This window comes from Thrips palmi, unplaced genomic scaffold (assembly GCF_012932325.1).
Source record: "Thrips palmi isolate BJ-2018 unplaced genomic scaffold, TpBJ-2018v1 HiC_scaffold_5, whole genome shotgun sequence".
NCBI classification, from domain to species: Eukaryota; Metazoa; Arthropoda; class Insecta; order Thysanoptera; family Thripidae; genus Thrips; species Thrips palmi.
The window spans coordinates 10,196,183-10,209,769 of record NW_023144632.1 but is presented as its reverse complement, the minus strand read 5'-3'; the positions used below and the strand labels follow the sequence as shown (position 1 = coordinate 10,209,769).

Here is a 13,587-nt window from a genome sequence, read left to right as displayed (position 1 = left end):
TAACCGGTGTGATCTCAAATTTCAGAGTTCCTAGTCTGAAAATTCAAAGCAACTTTCTGAATTACCGATTCAGACTGCAAAGTCTGAACAAATTGTACTGAAATTTCAGAATTTTTTTTACAGTGTAGCAATTTGCTGCCAGCCGGATTACCTAAGTCCCCCTCAGCAAAATGTCATAGCTGCGGGGTTCGCATTAACTTGGCGCTTGCATCTCGTTGACGGCCTCCTTTGTCCGCAGTGGTAGCGAGTTCAGCGCGGCCGGGACCATGACCAGGGCGGGCAGGCAGGGCCGGCAGGGCTCGCAGCGAGGCCAGTTCACTCGCAGCCTGTCCAACACGGACGTGCCCCCCGAGACTGAGGACAGCACGCGGGGCAGCCGCGAGCACATGACCAGCAGCAGCCCGGTGGACCAGATCCAGAGCTATAATGGTAAGTGTCACACTGCTCTCTTTTTAGCACAGACAATTCCTTTACATCAAACGCACTCACAGAAGATCACGAGACTCATTAGCGTGTCATAGCTCACTCTCGAGTCCAAAAACCAAGCACAGACGGCCAAATTCCTATCAGAATTTTCAGAATGCTCCCTGGTATTACAAAATATGTCTGCATTAACAGTTTCTTTTTTTAAACAGTGTGCTGCTGCTATTTTCTTCAGTTCCTAATATATTTTTTAAAACCGTGTGCTCGGTCTATTTTCTTCACCGCCTTCGTAAGACTCTCTGACACTTGTTGCAGACGGCAGCCTCAGCGACACTGCGCTGGGCACTCAGCACAACACGACGCGCAGGGTTAAAATGGCCGGGACCACTGGCAAGATGGCCGCGATGGGCAAGAAGAGCTCGTCGACGTCACAGCTCTCGGCTACCGGTGAGGGAAGCGGAGGTAACGGATGCCACGGCGGCGCCCTCCTTCCTAGCATAAGTCACACTTCTTGACGCGCCACCGGCCCAGCCACTGGCCCCGCCACTGGCCCCGCCACTGGCCCCGCCACTGGCCCCGCCACTGGCCCCGCCACTGGCCCCGCCACTGGCCCCGCCACTGGCCCCGCCACTGGCCCCGCCACTGGCCCCGCCACTGGCCCCGCCACTGGCCCCGCCACTGGCCCCGCCACTGGCCCCGCCACTGGCCCCGCCACTGGCCCCGCCACGGGCCCCCCCGCCACTGGCCCCGCCACTGGCCCCGCCACTGGCCCCGCCACTGGCCCCGCCACTGGCCCCGCCACTGGCCCCGCCACTGGCCCCGCCACTGGCCCCGCCACTGGCCCCGCCACTGGCCCCGCCACTGACCCGGGGCGGAGGAAGCCTGTCCACCGCCAAGCGTCTTTGAAAGTTTGACACGTCTCGGGTGAAAGGGGGTCTATCAAGTTCACGGTCAAGTTATGACCTTTAAGGAGCGTCGGTGCAGCCGCGCACAGTAAAAAAATTGTTCCTACTTTACGGCAAAATTGTGAAGAATATTTTTGTCACTTTCAAACCATGAGAATTACAATTACAAATTGGTGACATCTTCATCAAAGCTTATATGGGCCAGCCTGATAACAACGTCATCATAGTTTTTATGACTTTCTTGTAAAGAAAATTAGCCTTGAAATTTTCATTAAGTGAAAACTAAAATTCTCAAAGTACGGTCCCACAAGGCCGGCTTCAACTGCGCGCCCGAAACTTGACAGGCCTCCAGTGATGCACCCGGACTGACTGCATGTCTGCTGTTCAGGGGCTGGGAACTCGCACTGTTAGAACATTGCGAAGAACAACTACTTCGCAGCACGAAATATTTCCTTTGCAGCTTGCGAACCTGTTCTCAAAGTCGTTTCTGAGCGCGTGCACACAAAAAGTAACTTGTATGATTTTTTTTAGTCCCACAGACAATCTTTGTTGGTTGCGAGGAATTTGGTCGGAAGCATGAAACTGTGCTGACCACTCCACTCTCTGGGCAACGGGACAATACTTCCCGACTCTTTTGCACTTTTGAAGGTCTTGCGTGGATGGGCAACCCCTCCTTCCTTGGCTGACATTAGCGTCCTCTTTTTGTGTATTTTTGTTGAGTAGAGAAATGTGACACTAACCCAGCTTCCTCCCAACAGCCATGTGTAGTTTGGCGATAGGCCATCGTGACGTGCATCTTGATGAGGCACCTTGCGGCGCCGGCCGGTGTCCTGGGCAGGTCCTGGGCAGGTCCAAGGACTCGAGCGACTCGCCGAGGCTGCTCCCAGGCCCTGCCGGGACGCCGGCCGCGGTCCGCGCCGTGCCGCCTGCTTGCGGTTCTGGTACTGATGACACTGTTTGATGGTCGCTGCATCGCCATGCGCAGGCCGAAAACGTAGGTTAGGTTTCAACCGCAAGGGCAAGTCTTCCTTCACCGTGCACCGGAGCGAAGAGGTGCTGCCGGAGGATGTCAGGCTACTCGTCAGGCAGGCCAGCTCCATGTCCAGCGACGGCGAGGGCTCCGGGGACGGAGACAGCAGGTGGACACCATCGACTATCCGCCTTGACACCCTCCTTGAGGCCCTCTTTGAGGCCCTCTTTGAGGCCCTCTTTGAGGCCCTCTTTGAGGCCCTCTTTGAGGCCCTCTTTGAGGCCCTCTTTGAGGCCCTCTTTGAGGCCCTCCGTGAGGCCCTCCTTGAGGCCGGCCGGGTGACGGCGAGGCCGTACCGCGGTGTCGCCGTGTCGGCCAGCCTCTCGCCGTCCTTCCGGCCGGCCTGACCCAGTGACCAGAGCGATGCCCTTCCCCGCGGAGCCCGGGCCGAGCCCCTGTGGACGGGCAGGTGGGCAGCGCGCACGCATCCACGCGTCGCGGGCCTGCCTACCCTCCCTTACACAGGCGCTACAGCCCAGCGCCCGCACTCCCCTCACAGTTTCCGCACACTTGCCATGTTGAAACGACTGGGCTGTTGTTTCAACCAGAAAACGAGGGGATGTAAGAGGTGGTAGACTAACTCGGCCTACAGCACTGTTGCATTTTTGTTGCCTCCGTGACGTTGTGCCACTGTTTTGCACGACGCAACATATAGAATGGTTGTTCGCTAGTAAACAGCCGTACCAGTCGGTAGATGTATTTTAAAAACGTATTTTTAAAGACATAGGAGTCTGCTATTATTAATCATTGTTCACTGGTAAACGACGCACTTCATTTCATTTAGAGCTGAACCCATTGCTGCCTCGAGCCGACGCGACTCGTTTCATTGCGCCCATCCTCAGTTGGTCAGTTAGCCTCATGGAGCATATCTGCTGAGATGGGAAAGGTAGCACACCGCAACACAACAACAGAATCAGAAACAATCCGCCCCCCTTCTCTCTCTCTCTCTCTCTCTCTCTCTCTCTTTATATATAATATATATATATATATATATATATATATATATATATATATATATATATATATATATATATATATATATATATATATATATATAGGTCTCTCTGCCCTCTCTCACACACTCACCCACACATGCAGACACTTGGCAAAGGCCCCGCGGCTTGCTGTGCTTCTTCAACTAGTGTGTGCTGGCGTATGACATAAGCCATCCCCGCCAGACAACACGTCATTCTTGACACTCATGGCTCGCTGGACAGTAGTGTGACGATGCTGGATTGGCGGGAGACTCGGCGCGGCCGGTCGTCCTGGGTCTCCCCACCACGGGCCTCGTGCCGAGCCTCTGTTGGCGGGCCCGAGCCCTGGAGTCGGCCCGGAGCCTGCGAATGCCCTGTACAGGGACCGCAAGCCCGGCCCCACGCCGCTCCTGGGCTGCGGTCCTCGACTGTGGTCCTGGACTGTGGCCCTAGACTCTTGTTCTAGATTCTGGTCCTGTACTCTAATCCTGGACCGTGGCCGCTAGACTATTGTCCAGGATTCTGGTCCTGGACTCCAATCCTGGACTGCAGCCCTGGACTCTTGTCCAGGATTCTGGACTGTGGCCCTGAACTGCAGTTCTGGACGCTTGTCCTGGACTCTAGTCCTGAATTCTGGTCCCGGACGGGGCTTGCTGGTGCTTTGTTGAGGGTATAACTACAGCATGCCTAGATAATGTTGGACTCTAAGCGATGACAGTGTTGTGATTCGATGTTGTTGGACATGGAACCAAGACTTAATTTAACAGCTTGGCTCTCTGTCGTATATTGTGTCTTTCTGTAAATAAGTACCTTGATTGTGATTACTGCACTGCTAACAAGTATCTGTACCTTTTCCTTCGCTGCTACAGCGAGAGGCAGCGCGACGCTGGTGCGAGACGCCTCTGAGCGACGCTCGGACTGGCGAGCCTGCTCCGCCCCTAGCAGCCGACCCCCTCGTCGCATCCGTGCAACAAGCTCCTATCTTAGCTTGATGTCGTCAGCAACAACCTATCTCTATGCGCTATCATCAAAAACAACCTATCTCTATGCGCTATCATCAAAAACAACCTATCTCTATGCGCTACCATCAACAACAACCTATCTCCTATCCTTAGCGCATACACACAGGTTGTTGTTGATGGTAGAGATAGACTTGTTGACGACCAATTTTTGATAGGTTGTTGTTGACGATACCAAGCTAAGATAGGTGCTTGTTGCTGCACGGATGCGACGCCCTGTACATAATAGTGGAGACCTAGCGTCGCCTCGCTGCATCCCACAAGTCGTAGGCGCTAAAGTAGTTCATTCTCAGCATAGTTACTAGCTTTTTGAGCATTTGACATTAATATATTTAAAAAAAAAAAACACTTTTAAGCAGTTATTGTAACCTACGGTCAAAACGGTTCCTGGTTTCCCTTGGAACTCCCTGGAAATCGCCTTATTCATTACTCTTGGCTGCCTGGGAAAAATGGGGACCGTTTGTGCCGTGACCGTTTTACACTGAAGAATTACTTGATTTCTCGCTGCTGTCCTGACGTTCCTCCATGTGTTTCTAAAGATATTTTTCAAACTTACGTATCCAAATATTTCAAGATAATATTCAGTATTCTGTTTGCTTCATTCAATTGACAGGAATTTTTTACTCAAGTTACTGACATGCTGAGAGTGTGAACCAAACTATTAGACGCTGCAGTATTGATAGCGCTGTACGTTGGCTTTATCATTTGCGCCGAGGTATCAACCCATTTACAGTTTTTTTTTGTCTTTTTACTCGTTCTTTACAAAAACCAAAAAAAAGCTATCACCTAAAGAGAACGAGTATTGTGCTCAACAGAGAAATGTGGTGATGTGGTTCATCTCGAAATCTATTACACATAAAGCCCCCATATTCACATGATTTGATACATTTTGTTATTGCTAACAACAATACTATGAGGTTTTTTTTCAGTTTCTATGTAAAATTTTGAGAAAATCGAGTTTGAATGGCAGAAATGATGAGTGTAGAAAATTGTGTTACAAGCAGCTTCTGTTGCACATTTCTCAGTGAAAATGAAGATAAAGCAACACTTTTTGGTGATAAATTTAAAGCTTAAAGTGCGATTAGAAAGTTCTCTAAGAGGTTTTTTCTTATTATTTATCTAAAAAAAGAGATATAGAAGGTTTTACAGATTGAAGTAATGGGTGTTTTAAAGTGATTGTAACTTCATAATATTTACCCATAAGGTATGTTTATAAGTAAATCAAAGTTAAAATTAAACATGTATAACCATTTGGTGTTAAAGTGACAAAGTTTTGTCAACATAAAAGGAAAGATATCGCTTTATACCATAAATTTGAGGTTAATGGTCATAAGGAGGTGTGACGATGGCGCCATCTATTGAGACAATAATGAGTTGAATTCTTTTGTTCACCACCTTGAACGAGACTAGGGACTTCCCGCCAAAGGCGGAAACCAATCACGATGCTTGAATGTCAAATTATTTTAAAACCTTTTTGGAGGGCAAAAGAGAATTTATGATTTGCAGATGTCTACTTCACTTGATTTCAAAACGCACAAACTCATCTCTCATTTGTTTCTGGTGAACCACATATTGTAAAGAACGAGTCCTCCATTAATATCAAATACTTTTGATATTCCACAGTTTTTTTTTCTTCTCATATTCCTTGGCTTCTTGTTTTTTAAATTGAAGTGTCGTGCAGCTAGGCCGCTAGGTGGGACGGTGTCTCCCCGGCGTTGCCTCGCGGCCCTAGCGCCTACAGGGCCGGCGTGGCGATGCCGGGGGACGCGTCTCGATCGATGTAAACCTGTCGCTTCGAACGAAGCATTTCTTCCCGGGCATTGCTAGCGCCTCGCGCACGCAGCGCTCAGCAGGCCAAGTCGCCAAGGGGCGAACCATCCATGTCGAGGATTCCGTATTGCGGAAAAAGTGTTTACAAAAGACCTTAAGTCGTTTGAGTTTCAAATCGCACCAAGCGGTACCTTGCCATTATTTTGACGGCTTGTGGGTAAACGCTGCATTTCACTACAATGCCAAACTATCTTCGAGACATCGATGGTTTACCACTTTGACTACTCGAAAACTCGTGGCGCTCCTCACAGGCCGCCTCTCCAAGCACGCTCAGAACGTGTCCACGCAGTGTCGTGGGGCAGGCGCTCTCATGGGCGAACGCATTTCGGGCTCCATTGACCCCCGCTTAGGTCACTCTCTCTGGCACTCTTTGAGCGTCCCGTGTGGATGCAGTAGACCAAACCAGAAATACTGTGTGGAGTCTCTGCCGCGTTCGAGTGCGATGGAGAGGCCACCGCCGACTGGCTCGGGGCGCGCTCGCCACCCCTAGCCTCGCGGTGGGCGCCGTGTCACTCTGCTTTGTTTGTTGGATGTTGTGTTTGTCTGTTTTCTGCTGTTCTCACTCTAGTCGGCGCCGGGGCAGGTCTCACTGTAGGCGAGTGGATGGGTGGCGAGCTGGAGGGTCGCTTCACTCCGGCCGGCCGAGGCCTCTAACTTTATCGGGAATGGCTTGAACCAATCAATACCATTTTCTTTTCAACCTCTGTGCCAAAAGGCCGACTCTCATTCCTGTCAGTCCGTGACGTGGTTCATTCGATTCACCATTCCGTATGTGGCTTCGCGGAGCTTCGGACCCTTCGGACCCCTCGGACCGGACTGCTGCTGTCCCTCCACCTCGTTGCTCGCACTCTAGTGTAGACATGGTGAGCTGCACTGGAAGCTCACGACTTGAATTATTTCTTTGCCAGAGGGTGGATCTAGAAAGCGTAGCTCCCCTAGCAGTACCATCTCGGTGCAGCGGTCCCAGGAGGTGACCCCGAATCAACCGAACACAGGCAGTCTCAACAGCATTTCTAGTTCCGACGGATCTTCGTGAGTAAAAATTACACACACAAAATGTGCCCGAATATAGTACTTTAAATCCTGTAGCACTTCTCGACAGCAGATCGGCCTACTTGTGTTTTTGGTTTCTTGTCGTTTTGGGATCTTAAAGTAAGAATTGACATGGATAAATGAGGCGCTTTGCGGGTTTCCTTATTGCTATATTCTCGCTGCAGCACATATTTCTATCGAGCAAATAAATAATAAATAGCACCGTGCAACACAACTTCTTGTTAAACAATCCTGGTTTTAAAAAACCGCGTAGACCGATCCGTTGTCAGCAGTGCTGAGAGTCGAAAAAAAAAAAAACACCTCGCGTTTAAATAAAGTACCTGCTGTACTGCAACCCCTGGCGGCGCTGGCACCGAAACGGGGAGCCACTCACTGCCCAGAACTTTTGTCTGGGCACGACATAGCACGGCTCTTCCGCGCAGTAACGGAATCACTTCTAGAATCTTCTTCCAGTGCGACTTTGGCGCAGAGCTTAAAGAGATTTGCTCGCATCTGTCTTTCTGTCTGACTGTTTGTCTGTCTGTCTGTCTGTCCGTCTGTCTGTCTGTCTGTCTGTCTGTCTGTCTGTCTCTCTTTCTCACTCTCTTTTGCATGCGTCCGAACTAGCACCTCGAAAGCCACTTCTTTGCATCCGTCTTTCTACTGCTGAGAGGTGCCACGTCAAATTACCTGTCGCCACGAGGTCCCGTCCGGCCGTGTCGGCTGTTCCTTTTGTGTGTGTACTTTTTTCACCCGGGCGCAATCCGTTGTCATGGCAACCCGTGCCGCGGCGACGAATCGTCTGCACCTTGCACTGCCTCCGCGCCCACACTGTTATTCAACGATCGCGACTTCATGTTCGTTGGAATGTGAAATTTGTCATGTTCCTTTATATAAACGATGTTGCATTCGCTGGAACGGGACACAACCGTCAATAAGTGTGTCACATTCGTTTGAACGTGGATTAACATTGAAATTCATTCAAACGAACGGGACAAAATTCACCTTCCAACGAATATGACTTCACATTCGTTGAATAGCAGTGCAGGCCAGCCTCGCGGCGAAGACGAACTGCGCCACCATTCCTCAGCCAGCCAGCTGAGCGTTTTGACGTCCCGCCATGCCAAGGCCATGCCTAGGCCATGCCCTCACAGATAAATTCCAACCAAGAACGTTCTTTAGCTTGCGCGTAAAACAGAGGTTTAAAGTCCTTACCATTCTGCGAAGAACTTCTTCGCAGCCTTGTTTGTCGACTATTTCATGCGTGGGCTGCGAAGCCCGATAGGCGAAGCCTTCCAAAGAACCGAGCAAAGAACTTTCTTTGTGGGGTTGTAAGTGTGCTGCTGAGCCCCTTTTCAAGGTTCACCCGGTGATTGTGTCGTGCTCCGGTTGCTTAAACTACCACAGTTAATGTTGTTTACTTAATGTATTTGCATTGGACCTTGTTGTTGTTGATTGCTTTTTTTGCGCCTCTTGTGTACTTGTTCGCACGATTTTCGATTTGAAGTTCTTTTGCTTTGCTTTTTTTAGTGTAACATAGTGAGATGCGCACGGTATGCTGTATTATGGCTTCTTGAAACAAAACCTCTTGAAGTCATACTGGAGCGTTTCAACACACTAAGACAGGGGTACTCCTCCGTGCTGGCCACACCCACCGTAAACAAACCACGAAGAAACAAACGTATGTCCTATGTTTTATAAAAAAGAAATAAAATTGAAACGCCTTGCCTTAATTCTACGATGAATCATGAGATAATCAAACAAATATAATGAAATTATTATTTCATAATTAAAATAAGAAATCATCACTATTTTAATGAATTGATCAAACAGAGTGAACCTGAGCGAGTTCACAAGCTTCTGCCTTAAGTCTAAAGTCCTTAAGTAGACGTGGTTTCGGTTCCTTCAAGTACTTTTTTTGTCAAAGTCTACGGAACGGTGTGGTGGCACTTAAAACAAAACACAGTTGCCTTTTCCTGGGAAATGCCGGGAGCTGGTGTTTGTCGGCAAGTACCAAGTCCCTTACGCTTCACTCAGCTTATACCTCACCTTTTACATCCTCTCACCACGTTGTGCTTTTCCTTTTTTCATTTTTTTTAAAGAAAAAATACAAAGGATCAACAAGTTTCCTTTGTGTTGGGGAAGGGACATACTCGTGTCACTTTTCTCTTGCTTTTCTGTAAACATTTTCTTGGCAATGATCGAGGCGACTACCATCGTTCTCCGATTGGCAGGTTACTTGATTTTATTCACCTCCTCAAGGGACTTCACGACGAAGGCGGATGTGAAAGCTGGTGCACAAAAATAAAAACGGTTCTTAAATCAAGATACACTTGTATCAAGTGAATTTACTTGGATGGTTCTAGTAAATAAACTTATTGCTAGCCAATTTTCTTGGTTCAAGAAACGCCTTTTTATTGCGTGGAACGCTAGTCTTTAATGGAGTGGCTTGGTGAATGCTTCACAGTTTCATACATTGTAGATAAACTCGAAAAGAGATGAGAAAGTGGATGTTGTCGCGTTCCCAAGCCAAGCCACAAGACCGTGTCTCGGCCTCGCACTCGTCTTCACCGTGCAGTACCTTGCCGTGTCTTGCGCGCACTCACGCCCGTCTCTGTGCAGCTGGGCGTCTATGCGGGGCTCCATGGGGCCCGACCCCAGCGGGGCGCTCACGGACTTCATCGAGGGGCTGGGGCCGGGGCAGCTGGTGGGGCGCCAGGTGCTGGGCGCGCCCTCCCTCGGGGACATCCAGCTCTCCATGTGCTACCAGAAGGGCTACCTGGAGGTGGAGGTGATCCGGGCACGGGGGCTCCAAGCCAAGCCGGGATCCAAAACGCTGCCGGGTGAGACAAAAAGATGAATAATTGTGCTAATTCCAGTAGACTACACTTCAAGTGCTCATGGACCTCTAGAACAGTTTTTTGATTGTACATTGCTTACATCTGCCCAAAAATAACAGTATTTATTGACAATGAAAGTACACTAAAATTAAGTCTGTAGAGAAAGCGCAAGGACACTGTTAGTTTGCTGAGTGCTGCTGTTAACGAGACAAAAGATTTGTTTTAATTCGGCTGAATTACTAGTTCAAAACTTAACTTCCTGTGTATGCTTTGTGTTACAGCACCTTATGTGAAAGTTTACCTGGTGAACGGTAAGCGGTGTGTTTCCAAGAATAAGACGCACACTGCAAGAAGGACTTTGGACCCTCTGTATCAACAACAGCTTATTTTTAGGGAAAACTATGCTGGCTGTGTACTTCAGGTGCGTAACGATCGAGATGGCGCCGCTTTCAGCGCGTTGCTAACTTTTTACCCAATATGTCAGTAGTTACATAAGTATTAAATGTAAAAAAAACAGTGCGTACGTTTTGTTTTATGTTCTCATAATCTGTTCAGTAATTGTTTAGTAAAATATATACTGCATAAATTTTAATAGGGAAACAAAAGCGCAGCTTTTGGAAAACATAAAAACGCTGTTACTACGCTGAGTGATGCACAGCGACGCGAAGGTGTACACTGGTAAAACTAGAGCGTAACTTATGCTAGCGTCTTACAAACATGCGCTTAAAAACGCTACGCTTGAAAGCATAGACTAGAATCTGGGCAGATGAGCCTGTTATACGTTTTTTTTAAGCGTTAAAGGATTACGCTTACGAATAAGCAGAGGGTTATACTACGCTTTAGTTTTACCGACGCATCCACGGCAAAAACAGTTGCTGATTTTTCCAGGAAGCCTCTATGGCTAGTTCATGGGCGCACTCTTAAAACCTTTAAACTTAAAACTTTAATCTTAAAACTCTTAAAAACGAAGTATTTTGAGCATACGTATAACAAACTAAAATACTTTGTTATACGAAGAAATAGTTCGTAAATTACGAAGTATTTTCTTTGTAAGCTTATGTATGCTCAAAATACTTTGTTATACAAACTACTTTTCTTTGTAAGGTCCAAAATAGTTTGTAAGGTTTTCTCAGTGCGATTTCCAGGGACTTCCTGGGAAAACCAGTAGCCGTTTTTATCGTGCCCCTTCGGTGATGCCGAAACCTTTCTGTTTAGCCTCATGAGTCTTGTCTGCGCAGGTGACGGTGTGGGGTGACTATGGCCGCATCGAGGGCAAGAAGGTGTTCATGGGGGTGGCGCAGATCATGCTGGACGACCTCAACCTGTCCGCCATGGTGATCGGCTGGTACAAGCTGTTCGGCACCACGTCCTTGGTTAGTGGACCCCCTTCGCTCGCCCTCTCCCGCCGCAGCTCAGACAATAGCCTAGACTCCATCCCCACCAACCCATAGCAGCAGAGCAGCAGCGGTGGCAGTCCACGGCTGGACCACTGCCACCGCCCTTCGCCACCGCCGCCACCACGACCATCGGCAGCGCGTGCTGACTATGCCTAGTAGTGCCCTGCCCTCCACACCCTACCCTAGGGTAGGTAACTTCCTCATCGCGCAACTTCCTCATCGCGCGTGCTTCCGTGCCGTCACAGCGAATGTGCTTCTTTCTGTAACTAACTGGCTCCACTTATGCATGGTTGCTGACCTACACACTGTCAAACCCAACGCGGAGAGCTCCAGTAACTCTCCATTCTTGGACTTGTGGGAGCTTGCCGTCTCAACGCATAATGAAGTTCTCGTCATCCTTCTGGAAAAGCGAAACCAACAAAAACCGTCTGAGTACTCATGAAGATACTTCAAATTTGTACGATCCATTCATGATATCTATCTTAAAATTAGAGTTCTTAATTTACAAATAAAACTTAGGCCCAATTCTTATTCCACTTATTCAAAAAGGTACCAACAGTTGGATGAACGCTAAATGACTGCTGTGGCCGACCACAAAGAGGAACTTCCTTGTGCATGCTCACGGAGAGTTTGCTTGGTTCGCTTCGTTCTCTCACTGCTTTGCCTCCCCTTCGCCTGCTCCGAAACAGTCAAGATTGGAACAGCCTACGCGTAAAAACTTTTGTCTCTCTCATACAAGGGCCTAAGCAATTTATACTAATTTTGTACTCTGATACACGCTCATTTTGTTGATCGGTACCGGAAAAAAATCACCTGGGTCTTTCGACGGCAATTTTGACGGAGAGAGCACAGGAACGCACCACGTTAGTGATTGTTGGGTGCTCGTAGATATGCCACACTGTTGAGTTTACTGAGAAGTCCAGCACCTGCGATGGGGTCGGTAGGAAGACAGTCCCGCTCGAACCACGAGTGGGACCTTGAATCGGTGGCAGAAAGGGTCTTGACTGGCACAGTGCAGTTGTCACAACACCTCCAGTAGCTCCTCTTTATTTCACATAGTACTGACCTCTTTTTAGAAGATATCTTCTTTTTCTTACTGTTGTTTCACCTGACTGGTTTCACCGAAGATTTGCGTTCTCCCCAATGAGTCCAAGAGGGCTTGACAGGCAGCAGATGTTTCTGAGATGAAAAGAAGCAGGAAAGATCGACGTTGATTCTGACCCGAAGGCCGAAAATAGTCTGTTAGGCAGTGACAACTGTGAGGCCAGAAAGGCCAAATCGGTGAAGGCCAAAACACACTGTTAGAAATTAGCTCCGAAATTTTATGGAGAAAAACCCTATAATCACGTTCATGGAGACTCCATTCATTTTCCATTTTTTTTCGGAGAGATTTTCTCAGGGCTTAAACAGATGTTCTTCAGAGCATTCCTTGGGTCCAGATGGGAGGTAAAATGCAAGTCTTTTCTCAGACATATTAAAGAGGACTTTGCTGAAGCATTTTTTAGTTTGAAATGGTCAAAGGAGGGACAGTCTCATTCGAGCTCATTTGACTTATATCCTGTAGCTTTCCCTTAAAATTATGAAAACTGAGCTCAAGAAGTAGGGGTTCACCTTGCCCTCAAATTTTAACTGGTTGCAAACCTTTTTTTCGTGTTTTTGTGATAGTGAAGCATGCATTTTCGTTCAAAATTCCAAAATTTTTCGGAGAAAGCCCAGAATTTGCATTTATGGAGAGCTCCATGCAGGAGTTTCGGAAAATCTCCATGATTTTTCCATTTTTTTTCGGAATTTTCTGACAGTGCAGTGTTTGCTTTCTTTGCTTTAATGTGTGTTTCTTTTACTGCTATGTTATTTCTCCTGTTCATTGGTGCCATCTTCGGCCTTAAATCTTTCTTTCTTTACCATGCAAATATCGCTCCCCCTCACAGGAAGGCTGTAGCCTGGACCAAAGTTTCGCGCAGTGGCATGGTGTATGAGAAAAGGACACACGTTGCCTAGTGGGTCAATGCGTTACCCGGACGACAGAGGCCGGGGGCACTCACAAAATGCAAACCTTGTCTAGTTAGTTGAAATATGATGTAAAATTTGTTTGGTTGGGCGAAGATCAATTTCAAAGACGAATGTGACAACTTGCTGT

The 13,587-nt window shown here is 48.2% G+C and overlaps 1 protein-coding gene across 2 annotated transcripts in view; it reads left to right on the top strand.

The window, feature by feature from the left end:
* Positions 1–13,587, top strand: part of LOC117650286 (regulating synaptic membrane exocytosis protein 2) — a 53,592-nt gene that overhangs the window by 38,028 nt on the left and 1,977 nt on the right. Inside the window, exons 12-17 of one of the 2 annotated variants that reach the window (XR_004588027.1) lie at positions 239–429; positions 739–885; positions 2,314–2,467; positions 9,836–10,056; positions 10,335–10,474; positions 11,292–11,637. Coding sequence is in view for 1 of the 2 variants with exons in the window: in XM_034393591.1 (XP_034249482.1) it covers positions 239–429; positions 739–885; positions 2,314–2,467; positions 9,836–10,056; positions 10,335–10,474; positions 11,292–11,426 (988 nt within the window). In the remaining variant the exon portion in view is untranslated. The remainder of the gene's footprint in view (positions 1–238; positions 430–738; positions 886–2,313; positions 2,468–9,835; positions 10,057–10,334; positions 10,475–11,291; positions 11,638–13,587) is intronic. The other variant, XM_034393591.1, reaches the window with a different exon arrangement.